We start from the raw sequence: 14,561 nt of genomic DNA, 5'->3' as shown, positions 1-14,561 counted from the left end.
TTTTACCTGTCAAGTCACTGGCAGTGAAGGAGTTGAGAATGTTTAGCTGTTGATCAGGAATAGGCTCAGGCCGGTTAGAAGTTAAGGCTGAAGCATTTACCGTCCCACCCAAAGCTTCTGTTTCATCTACTAAACGATCCATATAGTCCCTGAAAAACACACCCCAGTAATTTTATGACTATATATCACAGTTAAAAGTAAGTCTTTGAAGGCAAGGCCACAGTACTTACGTAACTCCAGGGTGATGGTTATATCGTTTTTTCCCAAATCTTGTCTGTTGAGCAAAGTAATCATAACGTTCAGATTTCTTCCACATATAGTAGAATGCTACACACTCAGCAACTGTCCTAGTTCTCACCTAATGAAAAAGTTGAATTTTTAAAAAACCAACAAACTCAACCATTTTTTTAAGCAACTTTTCTTTTCCACAACACTACAACTTCAATCCATGGGTCTTATTTTCCCATTATATAGTTCTGAACACTTTTAATAAATTATAAAGTTCTGAACACTTTGATTAGTGGAAAGCCTTTACATTTAATAATGAGGCCATTTTCGAAAGCCCAAGGTTTTTTTTTTAAAAAAATCAGAATGTATTAGTTTATAAAACAAGTGTGTATCCAGAAATTATCTTATACCTTTACTGAAAATCTTAAACACTAGCATTCTTTACTTTTCTTTACTGAGCTCTGTGATTTTGACTACAGTGAGGGTTCTTAACTTTGGATTAACTAACCCCTGAGGGGTCCATAAATGGATTTCATTGAGATCTATTAATTCACAAAATTATATTTAGGTATATTTTTCTGGGGAGAAGGAATGCAGCCTCATCAGATTGAGTTCCACTTTCCAAAAGAGATTAAGAACCCTTGGCAAATGGATCAACGGTCTACAGCATCTGGAATTTAAGATGACTTGCTAGCTAAAGGCAGGGCTTTCTCCCTCCAGTATGTTTGGTTTTTAGATCCAACAGATTTTGGAAACAACAACAATAAAATTTGAGCCTCACCACCTTGGCTCCACACCCAAACCAGAGTTCCTCTAACCACATACAGCCACAGATATGAATTCAGATGTATGAACAAAATTCTTCATCCTTATCCAATAAACGCTTTCTCCCTTGCTTAATCAGTACCCGATAAAGAAGTTTCAGTATCTCTAACCTGACTCCTAAGTTGTGATATAAGATTACTAATATGGGAATAAGCTTTTTAAACCAAGAAATACAGTATACCTTTCAATAAACATCATTAACTATGTCTTCGCAGAGAATGCAGGCTTCGTGGGGCCACAGACCTTTTCTGTCTTATTCACTGTTGTATCTCTAGTGCCTAAAATAATGTCTGGTAAGTGAAGTGGAAGGACATAACTGTTTACGGAATGAATGGATAGAATAAATTTCATAAGTCATTACAAAACTGATGGTTTTTTTTACTTAAAAGGACAATCCAGACTTCTTTAAAAATGTCTTAAATTATACGCTTTATCTCATCTTTGAGAAACATTAGATTTTCAAACATACAGAAAGTGTGAAATTTTCAACATCAATACTGGAAGGTCTAGCTAATGCAGTAAGACAAGAAAAAGAAATAAAAAGTATACAGATTGGGAAGGAAGAAATAAAACTGTCTCTGTTTACAGGTGACATGATTGTCTATGTAGAAAACTCCAAAGAATCAACAAAAAATCGCCTGTAACTAATAAGCACTTACAGCAAAGTTTCAGGAGACAAGGTTAATACACAAAAGTCAACTGCTTTCCTATATAACAGCAATGACGATTGAAATTTGAAATTTAAAACACAAGACCATTTACATTAGCACCCCAAAATTAAAATACTTGGGTATAACAAAATATACGCAAAATCTGTATGAGAAAAACTACCAAACTCTGATTAAAGAAATCAAAGAAGAACTTAACGAAGAAATATTCTATGTTCATGGATAGGAAGACACTTCATTGTTAAGACGTCAGTTCTTCCTAGCTTGATCTACCGATTTAGCACAAACCCAATCAAAATCCCAGCAAGTTATTTTGTGGGTATCAACAAACTAATTTTATATGGAAAGGCAAAATACCCAGAATAGCCAACATAGTATTACGAAAAGATAAAATCAAAGTACTGACAGTCCCCAACTTCAAGATTTACTATAAAGCTATAGTAATCAAGACAGTACGGTATTGGGGGGTGGGGAAAGACAAATAGATTAAAGAAACAGAAGAGAGAGCCCAGAAATACACCCCACGGGTACAGTCAACTGATCTTTAACCAAAGAACAAAGGCAATTCCATGGAGGAAGAATGTCTTCTCCACAAATGATGCTAGTACAACTGGACATCCACATAAAAAAAAAGATAAATGAATCTAGACATAGACCTTACTCCTTTCAAAAATTAACTCAAAAATTAACTCAAAATGGATTACAGACCTAAATGTAAATGCAAAACTCTAAAGCTCTTAGAAGACAACAGTAGAAAATCTAGGTGACCTTAGGTTTGGCAATGATTTTTTTAAATAAAATGCTAAAAGTGTGAACAATCAGATGAAATTCTAAGTTGGACATCATTAAAATTAAAAACTTTTACTCTGCAAACACACTAGCAAGGGAATAAAACGACAAGCCTCAAAATGGAAGAAAATATTTGCAAAACATGTATCTGATAAAGGACTAGAATCCAAAATATACAAATAACTCCTTAAACTCAACAAGAATACAAACCACCCAATTAAAATCTGGGCAAAAAATCTGAATGAACACCTGAAAAAAAAAACACACAAATGGCAAATAAGCATAAGAAAAGATGGTCAACATCATCCTCATGAGGGAATTACAAATTAAAACAATAAAGAGATGGCATTAAAAACTATTACAGTGGTGAAATCCAAAACACTGACACCACCAAATGCTGGTGAAGATGTAGAGCAATAGAACTCATTCATTACTGCTGGAAATACTAAATGGTACAGCCACTTTGGAAGACAGTTTGGCAGTTTCATGCAAAATAAACACATTTTCACCATTCTATCCTGTAATCCTTACTCCTTCATATTTGGACAAATGAATTGAAAATCTACATCCACATGAAAACCTGCACATGAATATTTATAGCTTTAATGATAATTGCCAAAACTTGGAAGCAACCAAGGTATCCTCTAACAGGTAAGTGAATAAATACAATGGTACATCCATATAATGGAATACTATTCAGTGATTAAAAAAAGAATGAGCTATCAAGCCTCAAAACAAACACAAACAAACAAAAAACCCCATGGTGAAAACTTAAATGCATATTGCTAAGTCAAAGAAGCCAATCTGAAAAGGCTGCATACTGTATAATTCCAACTATATGACATTCTGAAATGGCAACAGTACAGACAATAAAAAGATCAATGGCTGCTAGAAGTTGTTAGGAAGGAGGGGGAAGGGACAGAGGGAAGAATAAAACATGAGATTTTCAGGTCAGTGAAACTACTCTGTATGATACTGTACTGGTGGATATATATCATTATATATTTGCCAAAATCAATGGAATGTACAACATGAAGAGCGAACCTTAATGTAAACTATGAACTTTAATTAATAATAATGTATCAATATTGGCTCATTAATTTTAACAAATGTACCACACTATTAATAATAAAAGATATAATAATAACTATAGGAGTGGAAGGGACATATGGCAACTCAATACTTTCTGGTTAACTTTGCTGTAAACCTGAAACTGCTCTAAAAACTAAAGTCCATTAGCTTTTATAAAAGCATAAAATACTGAGCTACCCACCAAAATGCTTCAGAACCCTGCCTTCCTTTAGGATGAAAAGAGGAAATAAACAGAGCATATTTTAATGATAATTATTCCAAACTATTCTAATGAACATACATATGTATTTTGAATAGACTTTAGTTTTTAAGAGTAGTTTGAGGTTCACAGCAGAACTGAGCAGAAAGTAGAGAGTTCCTATATATCCTGAAGTTCTACTTTCAACATCCTACATTGGAGTAGTATATCTGTTAAAAAAATCAATGTACCTACACTGACACATCAACACGCAAAGACCATGGTTTACATTAGGGTTTACTCTTGATGATGTACATTCTATGGGTTTTGACAAATGTGTAATTACATGTCTCTATCATTACAGTATCATCATACAGGGTAGTTTCATTGCCCTGAAAATGGTCTGTGCTCTGCCTATTCACTTCTCCCTCCTGCCTCAGCCCTGGCACCAGTGATCTTTTTATTGTTTCCATAGTTTTGCTTTTTTCAGAATATCATATATTTGGAAAGCTACAGTATAGAGTCTTTTCAGATTGGCTTCCTTCACTTAATAATATGCATTTAGGATTTCACATGTCTCCTTGCGGCTTGTTAGCTCAATTTTTTTAGTGCTGAATAATAGTCCAGTTCTGGAGGTGCCACACTTTGTTTATCCTTTCACCTCAAAGGACATACAGGTTCCTTCCAAGTTTTAGCAATTATGATGAAAGCTGCTATAAACACTTTTGTGTGGACATAAGTTTTCAACGCATTTGGGTAAATGCCAAGGAACAGGATTACTTAATTATACGGTAAGAGTATGGTTGGTATTATAAGAAACTTCCAAGCTATCTTCCAACGTGGCCGTACCACTTTGCATTCCTACAGGCAATGAATAAGAGTTCCTGTTGCTTCCCATCCTTACCAGCATTTGGTGGTGTTAGAATATGTTTCTAGTTGTTTTAGTAACAATGTTTCTTCCTTCAGCAACAGCTACTCTCACTGCTGAAGAGAAATTATTTTGAGGCCACAAACCTCTGAATGGCTTGATAAGAAAGGAAAGTCAAGGAGAAATGAGAGTGAGACTTCCTAAAAAATACAGTGAGTCCACTTTCTGTGTCAACTGTTTATGTGAAAAGATATGTGAATATACTATCAGCCATTCCATAAGCAGGCTGTGGCATCTCTGAGCAAATTAGTCATGTTAGAATGATATCTGAAATGCTAATGGCAAGGGAACATTAGTAAGTTGTTCTTTTTTCCTACTTAAGTGACTTATAAATTAGTTGCTTACATTCACTGTAACTAGTAATTTATCTGTACTAATCTGCCTAATTTACCTTATTCTTCTGTATAAGATGAAAATCTTTTCCAAAAAGCATGAGTGCATGTTCGAAGCTTCGGCATTCTTCTTCCGTCCATGCAGTCATTCCTTCTAAGAAAAATTTTAAAATAAAATTCATGGGCCCCCAAATTTTCTTATGTGAATCACTGATTTTCAGTATGTTTTCCCTGTAAAAGGTCACAAACTCTCTCTCTCTCACACACACACACACACTCTCTCACACACACACACACTCTCTCTCTCTCTCTCTCTCTCTGTATGCAGGAGATTTCAGTTAGAATTACCAAAAGCATGCATACTACAGTTCAAGTCTAGAATACAAAAATATAAACACTGCTTTTTTTCCACTACATTATGGGATGAGAATTTAAGTTTTCTATAACATGCCTGTTTTTCTGATTAAAAAAAATTTTTTTAAACAATGAGCGTATTTTTCAATTAGAAAAAAAAACTCTACCTCCTTTATTGGGGGAAAGAAGCTCTGTTTTGGTCTTACTTCAAAACCACAAGTTCTAGCCAGGTGCGGTGGCTCATGCTTGTAATCCCAGCACTTTGGGAGGCCAACGCAGGAGGATCACTTGAGCCCAGGAGTTTGAAATCAGCATGGGCAACATGGAAAAACCCTGTCTTTACAAAAAAACAAACTAGCCAGGCGTGGTGGCGGGCACCTATAGTTCCGGCTACTTGGGAAGCTGAGGCGGGAGGATCACCTGAGCCCACGAGATCAAGGCTATACAAGCTGTGATCATGCCACTGCCCTCCAGCCTGGGAGACAGAGTGAGACCCTGTCTCAAAAAAGACAAAAAACAAAACCACAAATTCTTTAATTAGAGACCATAAGTAAAGCATAATCAACACATATTTATTTGAAATTGGTGTGTGGAGTGCTATACTCTGGAAATATAAAGGAAATAAGAAACAGTCCATGCTCTCAAAATAATAAATCCCATTCAATTTCCCAGCAGATGTTAATGTTGGTGAATTCCGTATCTACTTGGGGCAGAGACCTGGAAGGTCTTCAAAGAGTCACAGCCTAGACTTAAGATTAGTTATTACTCATCTGTATCTCTGAAGTGTTTCATTTGACATGGGAGACCAGGTCCCCAAAGCCATTAATAGCAGTCCGTAATAAAGGTGAAAAATAGTTTGAACCAAGGGAGAAACCAGTATTTTGAGAGTTTTGAGAGCCTAAAATAATTTTTTTCAAAGAAGCAGCTTTTCTAAGGGAGACATTTTAATAGACTATCTCAATTCATAAGTTTAAATGTATTATTTTTAGTTTTAATACCTTCCCAAGTCATCTAGTAATATTACTAAGTATTATTTTCATTCTACACATATTTAATGAAAGCTATGGTGCATGCAATCCATTTATATAATGAAAAAAATACTGAAATAGAAGTTAACCATTTTCCTTGACACACACAAAACATAAGAACTATAAAATGTTATTACATGATTACTAAAAATACAATTCTTGAAATAAATTCAGCGGAATATATTATACATGTTTCTTTTTTAATCTTTAATCTCCTTTTCATTTCCTGTCTGGCTGAAAAAAAAAAGAAAAAAACTTTTTTTCAATAAAATCATAAAACCATTCTTTTTAATTACTTTGGACATATTGTCATCTCTGGGGTCTGCTTTGTTCTGTAACTATTTCTTCCAGAAAGTAGAGGTGGCAGGGGGGTGACTAATTTGTATTTGAACAATCTCTGATACATCTAAAAATAGAGTGCAAGAAAAGGAAAAATTATTTGCTGTGGAGCTGAACCAGATCTTACAAAAGTGTTACAGGATTGCTCTGTCCCTTAGGATACTTTGCTTATTCTGATCCCCTAATGACCATCCCTGTCATGTCCCTCTCTTAAACCCAAGTGTTTCTTACCTTGAGAGGCCTTTCCATTGCAGCAGTATCTTTCGATTGCTTCCTTTATATTGTGGTTACACTTGAGAAGTTCATATAATGCCTGGGATGGATATTCAATAAAAAGTATTAAAAGTTCATACCTAACAGCATTTTAAAAAACAGGTGTAAGAGTTTTGATAAATATTGGAGTCTTGATAAACACCGAAATCCTCTCTAATTTCAGGGCATTTGAAGGTATATTTGCCCAAGCATTTAGTCTATATAACTATCATGCAGATTGACTCTGGTACCATGTGAGTTTGTTCATCCTCATGCTACCTCTCAGAAGTCACGTGCCTGTATCGTTCTTGACTTTTTTTAAAAACAAACAAATAAAAACACTAGGTCTAAGATTAGAGTTTCCCCTATTTTAGATGTTTCTTTTTCTAGTTTGGAAAAATTAGTTACAGTCTGTCCCTTGATGTCATTTCCTCCCTGTCTCTTTTAGTTTTAATATAAGGGAACAGCAGCAGGCCTGGAATAATAGGCATGGCACTTCAGACTAGGATTATAACGGTCTCCGTTATTTCCATCTACTATGAAAGGTGCCACTTTTAAAAATTAGAATATATTCCTATTAAATCTGCTTGGAATTATGAACATAATAAACAGGAATAACAGAATTCAATTGAAAGTTAAATAATCTATCTACCTTCCCAAGTAAGTTTTAAGGAAGTGAAGATGGTTCAATATTAGGAAAACTTTTAATATATCAATAGCCTACATTTTAAAAAATCATCTCTGAGCTAACTACCCTGATCTGATCACTATACATTATGTGTATCAAGACATCACTGTGTACCTAAATATGTATAATTAAATTTTAATTTAAAAAAATCAAATCAACAGCTGCTTAAAAAGTATCTGATAAATATTCATTTCTAATTTTAAAAAGACAAAAACATAATAGTTATAAATAGATGGATATTATCTTGCTGTAATAAAGACAGTAGAACCAAGGATCAGTATTATTCTTAATGTAAAAACCTTAGATGTATTACTTCCACCAAAAGCAGGCACCAAATCACTGTTATTACCAAATATCTCAGAGTTACAGCTAATGCATTAAGACATAAAGCAGGAATAATAATGGTAAGGAAGGAACAAAAGTGTAATTTAATAATGACCCGAAAACCAGAAAACCACTCCATAAATGTATGCAATTATGAGGTGTCAAAAATTATATTACCAATAAATTTTTTAAAAAGCAAACTAGAAAACCTGAGGAACACCTGAAACAGTCAAGTAGTTTCAACAGTTTAAGATACATTTTTTTAAAAATTGGTATTTCTCAACATCAACAATATACAACTATAAATATAATAGAGGGCCAGGCACGGTGGCTCATGCCTGTAATCCCAACATTTTGGGAGGCTGAGGCAGACAGATCACAAGGTCAAGAGTTTGAGACCAGCCTGGCTACAAAAATTAGCCAGGCATGGTGATGTATGCCTGTAATCCCAGTTACTCGGGAGGCTGAGGCAGAAGAAGTGCTTGAACCTGGGAGGTGGAGGTTACAGTGAGCTGACATTGCGCCACTGCACTCCAGCCTGGGTGACAGAGCAAGACTCCATCTTGGAAAAGTAAATAAATAAATAAATAAAATAGAGCTCCCCTTTCCAATAGCATTGAATACACACACATATAAAAGATATTGAGGTATTAGTGAGATGCATGTGATATTCAAAAAAGCAAAAACATTTGAGTTTCTAATGTTATAAAGGTTTTAATTCTTCTAAAATTAATATAGACTTGAAATATCAATACAAAAACCCAATGGGATTTCTTTTTGACAGCTAGTATGACTTCCCTATGTTACTTCAGAATTCAAGTTTGTGTCTGCCTACCTCTGAATACTTATTAGTCAGGGTTGGTGATTCTCAGTGATAAAGGCATATGAAAGAAGCAGAATGATGTCAGAGGGGCAAAACTTAGGGGTATTCGAAAAGCTTAATAGGCAATGTTCCCATCCCCCATCCCACATGTGATCAGGAGAGTATTCTGAATCTACAGGTACACAAGCGCTTAACAAATGCTCCTAAGTCAAATTTATATAGTCTTAATAGACATTACTTTTTAATCACTTCCTAAATAAAGTTGAGAATAATTCAAAGAATACACTTATAAAATCTGAAAGTCCAACCACAGAGAATGTTTAAATAAATGAATTACAAGTATAGGATAAGTACACAGTATGTTGAAATTTAGGGAAAAATTTTTTTTAAAAACGTATAGGATAGACTATACAGACATCAAGAATGAGGTATTAAATAATTCTCAATGGCAAAGGAGAATAAGATTAATTAATTAAAAGGATATAAAATGGCATCTCAAGTAAGACATATGTAAAGGTATTTTTTAAAAGACCAGAAGAAAAGATACAAAACTACAGTGAAGTTATCTCTAGAACTCAAGGTTATGGTTTTTTAAACCAGTATTTTGCATATTTTAAAACTCTTATCAGAAAAGATATCTACTTCACATGTTAAAAATATCTGTATCAAATATAAGAAATCAAGAAGATACTGTAAACTGGCTGCTGTTTCAACAGAAGTTGAAGTATACCTGTTCATTGTCCCTTGTGTGTGTTCCTGCAGAAATCCTATCCATTATTTTTTCACTGCCAGTCCTTAATGAAGTCTCAACAAGGTATTCCTTAACTTTGCTCTCCAAAACCACATCAGGACACCAAAGTAACTGGTCTTCGTTTTCATATACTGATAAAGAAAATCCCATTAACACATTAAAAATCATGAACACACTCAAAGATGTACACAAACAATTCTTTGTCTTCCTTGATTGGCTATCCAGTGGGACAAGTAAATAACTTTGAAGACACCAGTAATCTGATTATCCGTTAAGTAGGGCCTTTCACACACAAGCAAAAATTTAACTTTATTATAGGCCAAGGATTCCAGGGGCCAAAGCAAGTAGCTTTTTTGGTGGTTGGATATGCTGACCAATCTGAAGGCTCTCCATGCCTAGTAAAGTCTAATATAAAACCCCATAGTGGTTATCTTATACTCTTCTAATGAAGGGGCAAAAATAACCTGTGTAAATTCTCTAATAACCTCATTGGACTTTTCTCTTGAAATCCCTAAATTGCTCTATGAAATCTCTAGAGGTTCAAAATTGCAAATAAATAAAACCCAAAATATCTGGTAATAAGGAAATAGCTAAGAAGGGTATACTTTTTCTCCCAACAAGATAACTTTTATTTAAAGGAGAAAGTAGATTAACCAAACCTCCCTAGGGAGGTTTTTGGGAAGAGGGAGAAACAGTAAGAAAAGTAAACTTTCCACAATCTCTTAAAGACACTGATATATTAATGAACAAAATGTCATTAAAACAAGTTTATGTTTTATTAATGCACTCTGCCACTTTACTCAAAGCTTCTACTTTACACTATAAAGTAATATGAATGGCCCAAGTATTTAGTCCAGTGCTTCAAGTGCAATCTGTTCTTCAAGTGCATAATAAATACTGACTATAGCTAATAAAAATAATTTACCGAGAACACACCACCAGGTACCAGGGACCATGATAAGGGCATTATCATCCCAACTGTAGGAGGCAGGCATTGTCATTGCCAGTTAGAAGGAAAGTTAAAAATAAAGTGTGCCTGTGAAGCAGTAAGACTTGACTTTTGAGAGAAGTTCCTAGAACTTTCTTTACTCTTTGGTCACAAGTGAAATAGGTAAAACAATTTGGGTTTATTCCCTCAAAAGACAGAGAAAGTACACCTTCCCTCCAATCTGCAGCACTGACAGAATATCACCTCTACTATGTGTGACCTAAGGACCTACAGTTGCTGAGTATGTACTTGGCTCAAAGGCCAAGTGTGGCATTTGGGTGGTGAGGTGAGAAGGCTGGCACATCTGAACATCATCAGCTATGTTTTGCTTCCCCTGGGATAACTGTCTTTTAACACTTTGAAAGCAGTTTAGGAAAACGGTGTTCCTAGTGGCTGCCATGGCTAACAACCCCAGGGTAACCACTCCTCCCCTCCTTTAAATGGAGGATGACCTGGCATGGAGGAAAGGAAAAAGAAGGACTCAGGAAGTATTGTGTTGGGTGCTGCTTTTGCCCTTGTGACTTCACAAGGATAAATCAACTTAGGGAAAAGGCCAAACACCCATGGAAATATTCCCAAGTTCAACTAAGAAGCTTTACCTATATTTTTATATCCTACTACCTTATCCCCTCCATATTTTGAAAACCAACTACAGTTGGAATGCACCAAAAACATGAGGAAAAACTGATTACACATAATTAGGAGTATACAAGCAAAAGCAGATCCTTATATTTCACTTCCTGCTCTTTTGGGGCTGGGGAAGGAGAATTTCTTCCAGTCTCTTTTTCCCTCAAGAGTTTTCTTTCCAGAAGATTATATCTTAACATTCTCATTATCTCAGGTGATGAGATCCTACCCACTTCTACTGAAGCAGGATGAAGGCCAAGGTACAGCACCGTGGGAGGCTCCCCATTATTCGAACAGGCACTGAGCACACTGGCTAATAAGCACTATGTGTGCCTTGGGCAGGGTTGGGGGTGGGGGGAAACTCTGAGTCTAGTGATTAACTTTGATACATTTTTCCTAAGTCAGGCCTAAAAATCCTAACTCTGCATGTTTCCCAAATCTATCTATATATTGCCAAGGCTGGTATAAAGCCAGATATTTAAATACACGTATCAAGTGGTAACCTTATCTACCAAACATTATCAAAATCAAAAGCTTTCCTTACCTTTCTCATTACCATCGTACTCTCCAAGATAAGGGGGAATCTCTGCCTGATATTGTAAACCAATCATTATTTCCTACAGGAAAATTGAGAGGTAAAAATAACTTATTAAAAAAAAAATAGTGAAAAAAAGCCCCATATCATTAATCAGTTTCTACAGGTCAAAACAACAAAATTATCATAAATCATTTCAGAAATACTTTTAAAAGCCAATTTAGTCCACTATATTAACTCAGCTTACCTTCCTCAAATCTTCAGGTGAATTACCACTGTCTGTTTCAACATCTTCAACCTCTGATTCCTTATCACCATCACATGCAGTATTTGCTTAAAAGACAAAAATTGAAAAGGTTTTTACTGCCTATTTTTGCAGAATCTGGAAGAATGCCTGTTGTATTTTACAAAATGTTGTTAAATATGTGAGATCAGCGTAAGTATACTAAACCACCTGCATGTTTCTCACAATCGACATTGGTCAAAATGAGACACTGAAAATCCTAATAAAGTGTATAGTATCCTGGCCGGTGCAGTGGCTCTCATGGCTGTAATCCTAGCACTTTGGGAGGCTGAGGTGGGTGGATCGCTTGAGGTCAGGAGTTTAAGACCAGCCTGGCCGACAGGCTCTACTAAAAATACAAAAAAATTAGCCGGGCGTGGTGGGGGGTGCCTGTCATCCCAGCTACTTGGGAGGCTGAGGCAGGAGAATCGCCTGAACCTGGGAGGCAAAGGTGGCAGTAAGCCAAGATCACGCCATTGCACTCCAGCCTGGGCGACAGAGTGAGACTCCATCTCAAAAAAAAAAGTGTATAGTATCCTGATAATTATTATGGTATACTATTAAATAGTTTGGGAGGTAAAAGGAAACCACTGTGGTCACCTTAAAAAGAAAGTAAAACACTGGAGTTCTGATTATACTAATCCAGGAGATACACACACAGAGTTGCATATTAGGTCCATCAAAACTGTTTTTGTACACACACGAATGCATGGATATTTGAACTTATTGACCAAACAGTTCTTCTATCATAAAAATACCTAAAAAAAAAAAAAAAAGTGAGATTGCATCTAAGAAATTAATAAGTCCAAACATTTTATTTATTTATTTTCAGAAACAGAGTCTCACTCTGTCACCCAGGCTGGAGAGCAGTAGCCTGATCATGGCTCCCTGTGACCTCAAAGTCCTGAGCTTCAGTGATCCTCCTACCTCAGCCTCCCAAATAGCTGGGACTACATGTGCATGCCACTATACCCAGCTAAGTTTTTTATTTGAAAATTTTTTTGTAGAGACAGGGTCTTGCTATGTTACCCAGGGTGGTCTAGAACTCCTGGCCTAAAGTGATCCCCTCACCTCAGCCTCCCAAAGTGTTGCGATCACACACCCAACCCCAAAACCTTTTAAATATTACTGATAAACATTAAGAGGTAACACCAAGAACTAATAGGAAAAAGATGAATCATTAAAAGTAAAAATACCTTTTGAGCACTGATAAGTTTTCAAAACCAGGAGAGCAGGAGCCTTTTAATAGAAATTCAAATAAATGTCTATAAAATTTTGTGGTCAAACTAAGAATGATTACCATAGCAACAGATGAGTCTTGAGAAGGAAAATGGCCTTGTAAAAATAAAGTCAATATTTCCATTTTTATTTTATCTTATTATTATAATTATTATTATTATTGAGACAGAATCTCTCTCTGTCACCCAGGCTGCAGTGCAGTAGCATGATCTCCAGCTGGCTGCAACCTTCACCCCCAAGGTTCAAGTGATTCTCGTGCCTCAGCCTCCCAAGTAGCTGGGATTACAAGTGCATGCCACCACACCTGGCTAATTTTTTGTATTTCTAGTAAAGAACAGGTTTCACCATGTTGGCTAGGCTGGTCTCAAACTCCTGGCCTCAAATGATCTGTCTGCCTCGGCCTCCCAAAGTGCTGGGATTACAGGTGTGAGCCACTGCACCTGGCCAAATATTTCAATTTTTAAATGGCATATTAGTTCACCTCTATCCCAAAAGAAAGGTTATAATCTTGTTTAAATTATAGAAGTATTTTATCTCAACCACATAAAATATTAGAATATTCTGACACAAATTACTGAACACAATAAAATGTACTAAAGCTACAGTATCAATGTTACTATTTATCAGTAATCCACTGGGTTTCTTACATCGTAAAGGCCTAGGGAAGAAATCAGAAGTTTCATGGGAAGTCACAGATGGCGTCAGATCATCCGCAGAAGACTGAGTTTCCTCGTCATCACCTGACAACAGGTCTTTTGCTATTTCCTCCTGGAAGAATAAGAAGGCAGTGCTAGAGTTAGAAATGATTACATCTCATTAATTAAGAAAACTATCTTTTTATAACATATCATTAAGAAGCAGTTGGAACCTTATGAGAGAAATATGAAATTCTCCTATGATTTACTTCATGTACATAAATATTTAATATTAGATATTATATAATATTCAATAATATACTATTAAATGATAATCAGTGCAACCATATACTAAAACAATTGCCTAATTTGTGGGTATGCAGAGAGCTTATCTAAAGCTGTAGGCTAATTTTTAGTGAATTTACAACAAAAAACAGTCTGACTTTTAAGTGGTTAACAATTATATTCATTTTCTGTGAATAATAAAACTGAAAAAATGCCTCCAACCTCCACTCTTCCAATAATTTAAAAGTCCGACTAATGAACAGCTTTGACTACTGACATAATTTTAAAAGAAACAAGTTTGAATTAATTTTTATGTAAGTATACAGTCATTCTTGTGCCTAGCACAAAGTAGCCACTCAATAAATACTTG

The 14,561-nt window shown here is 35.5% G+C and overlaps 1 protein-coding gene across 2 annotated transcripts in view; it reads right to left on the bottom strand.

Moving 5' to 3' along the window:
• The window catches only part of MIER3 (MIER family member 3), a 32,659-nt gene that overhangs the window by 4,083 nt on the left and 14,015 nt on the right, over window positions 1–14,561 (bottom strand). Inside the window, exons 5-12 of one of the 2 annotated variants that reach the window (XM_034960080.2) lie at window positions 13,919–14,039; window positions 11,997–12,082; window positions 11,759–11,831; window positions 9,579–9,730; window positions 6,993–7,074; window positions 5,100–5,191; window positions 231–358; window positions 7–149 (exon numbers count right to left, since the gene is read on the bottom strand). In XM_034960080.2, coding sequence (XP_034815971.1) covers window positions 7–149; window positions 231–358; window positions 5,100–5,191; window positions 6,993–7,074; window positions 9,579–9,730; window positions 11,759–11,831; window positions 11,997–12,082; window positions 13,919–14,039 — 877 coding nt within the window. Of the gene's footprint in view, window positions 1–6; window positions 150–230; window positions 359–5,099; window positions 5,195–6,992; window positions 7,075–9,578; window positions 9,731–11,758; window positions 11,832–11,996; window positions 12,083–13,918; window positions 14,040–14,561 lie in introns of both variants that reach the window. The other variant, XM_034960079.3, reaches the window with a different exon arrangement.

This window comes from Pan paniscus, chromosome 4, assembly GCF_029289425.2.
Source record: "Pan paniscus chromosome 4, NHGRI_mPanPan1-v2.0_pri, whole genome shotgun sequence".
In the NCBI taxonomy this organism is placed as follows: Eukaryota; Metazoa; Chordata; class Mammalia; order Primates; family Hominidae; genus Pan; species Pan paniscus.
Note: the sequence above shows the minus strand (reverse complement) of the source record. Positions and strands in the feature narration are given on the sequence as shown.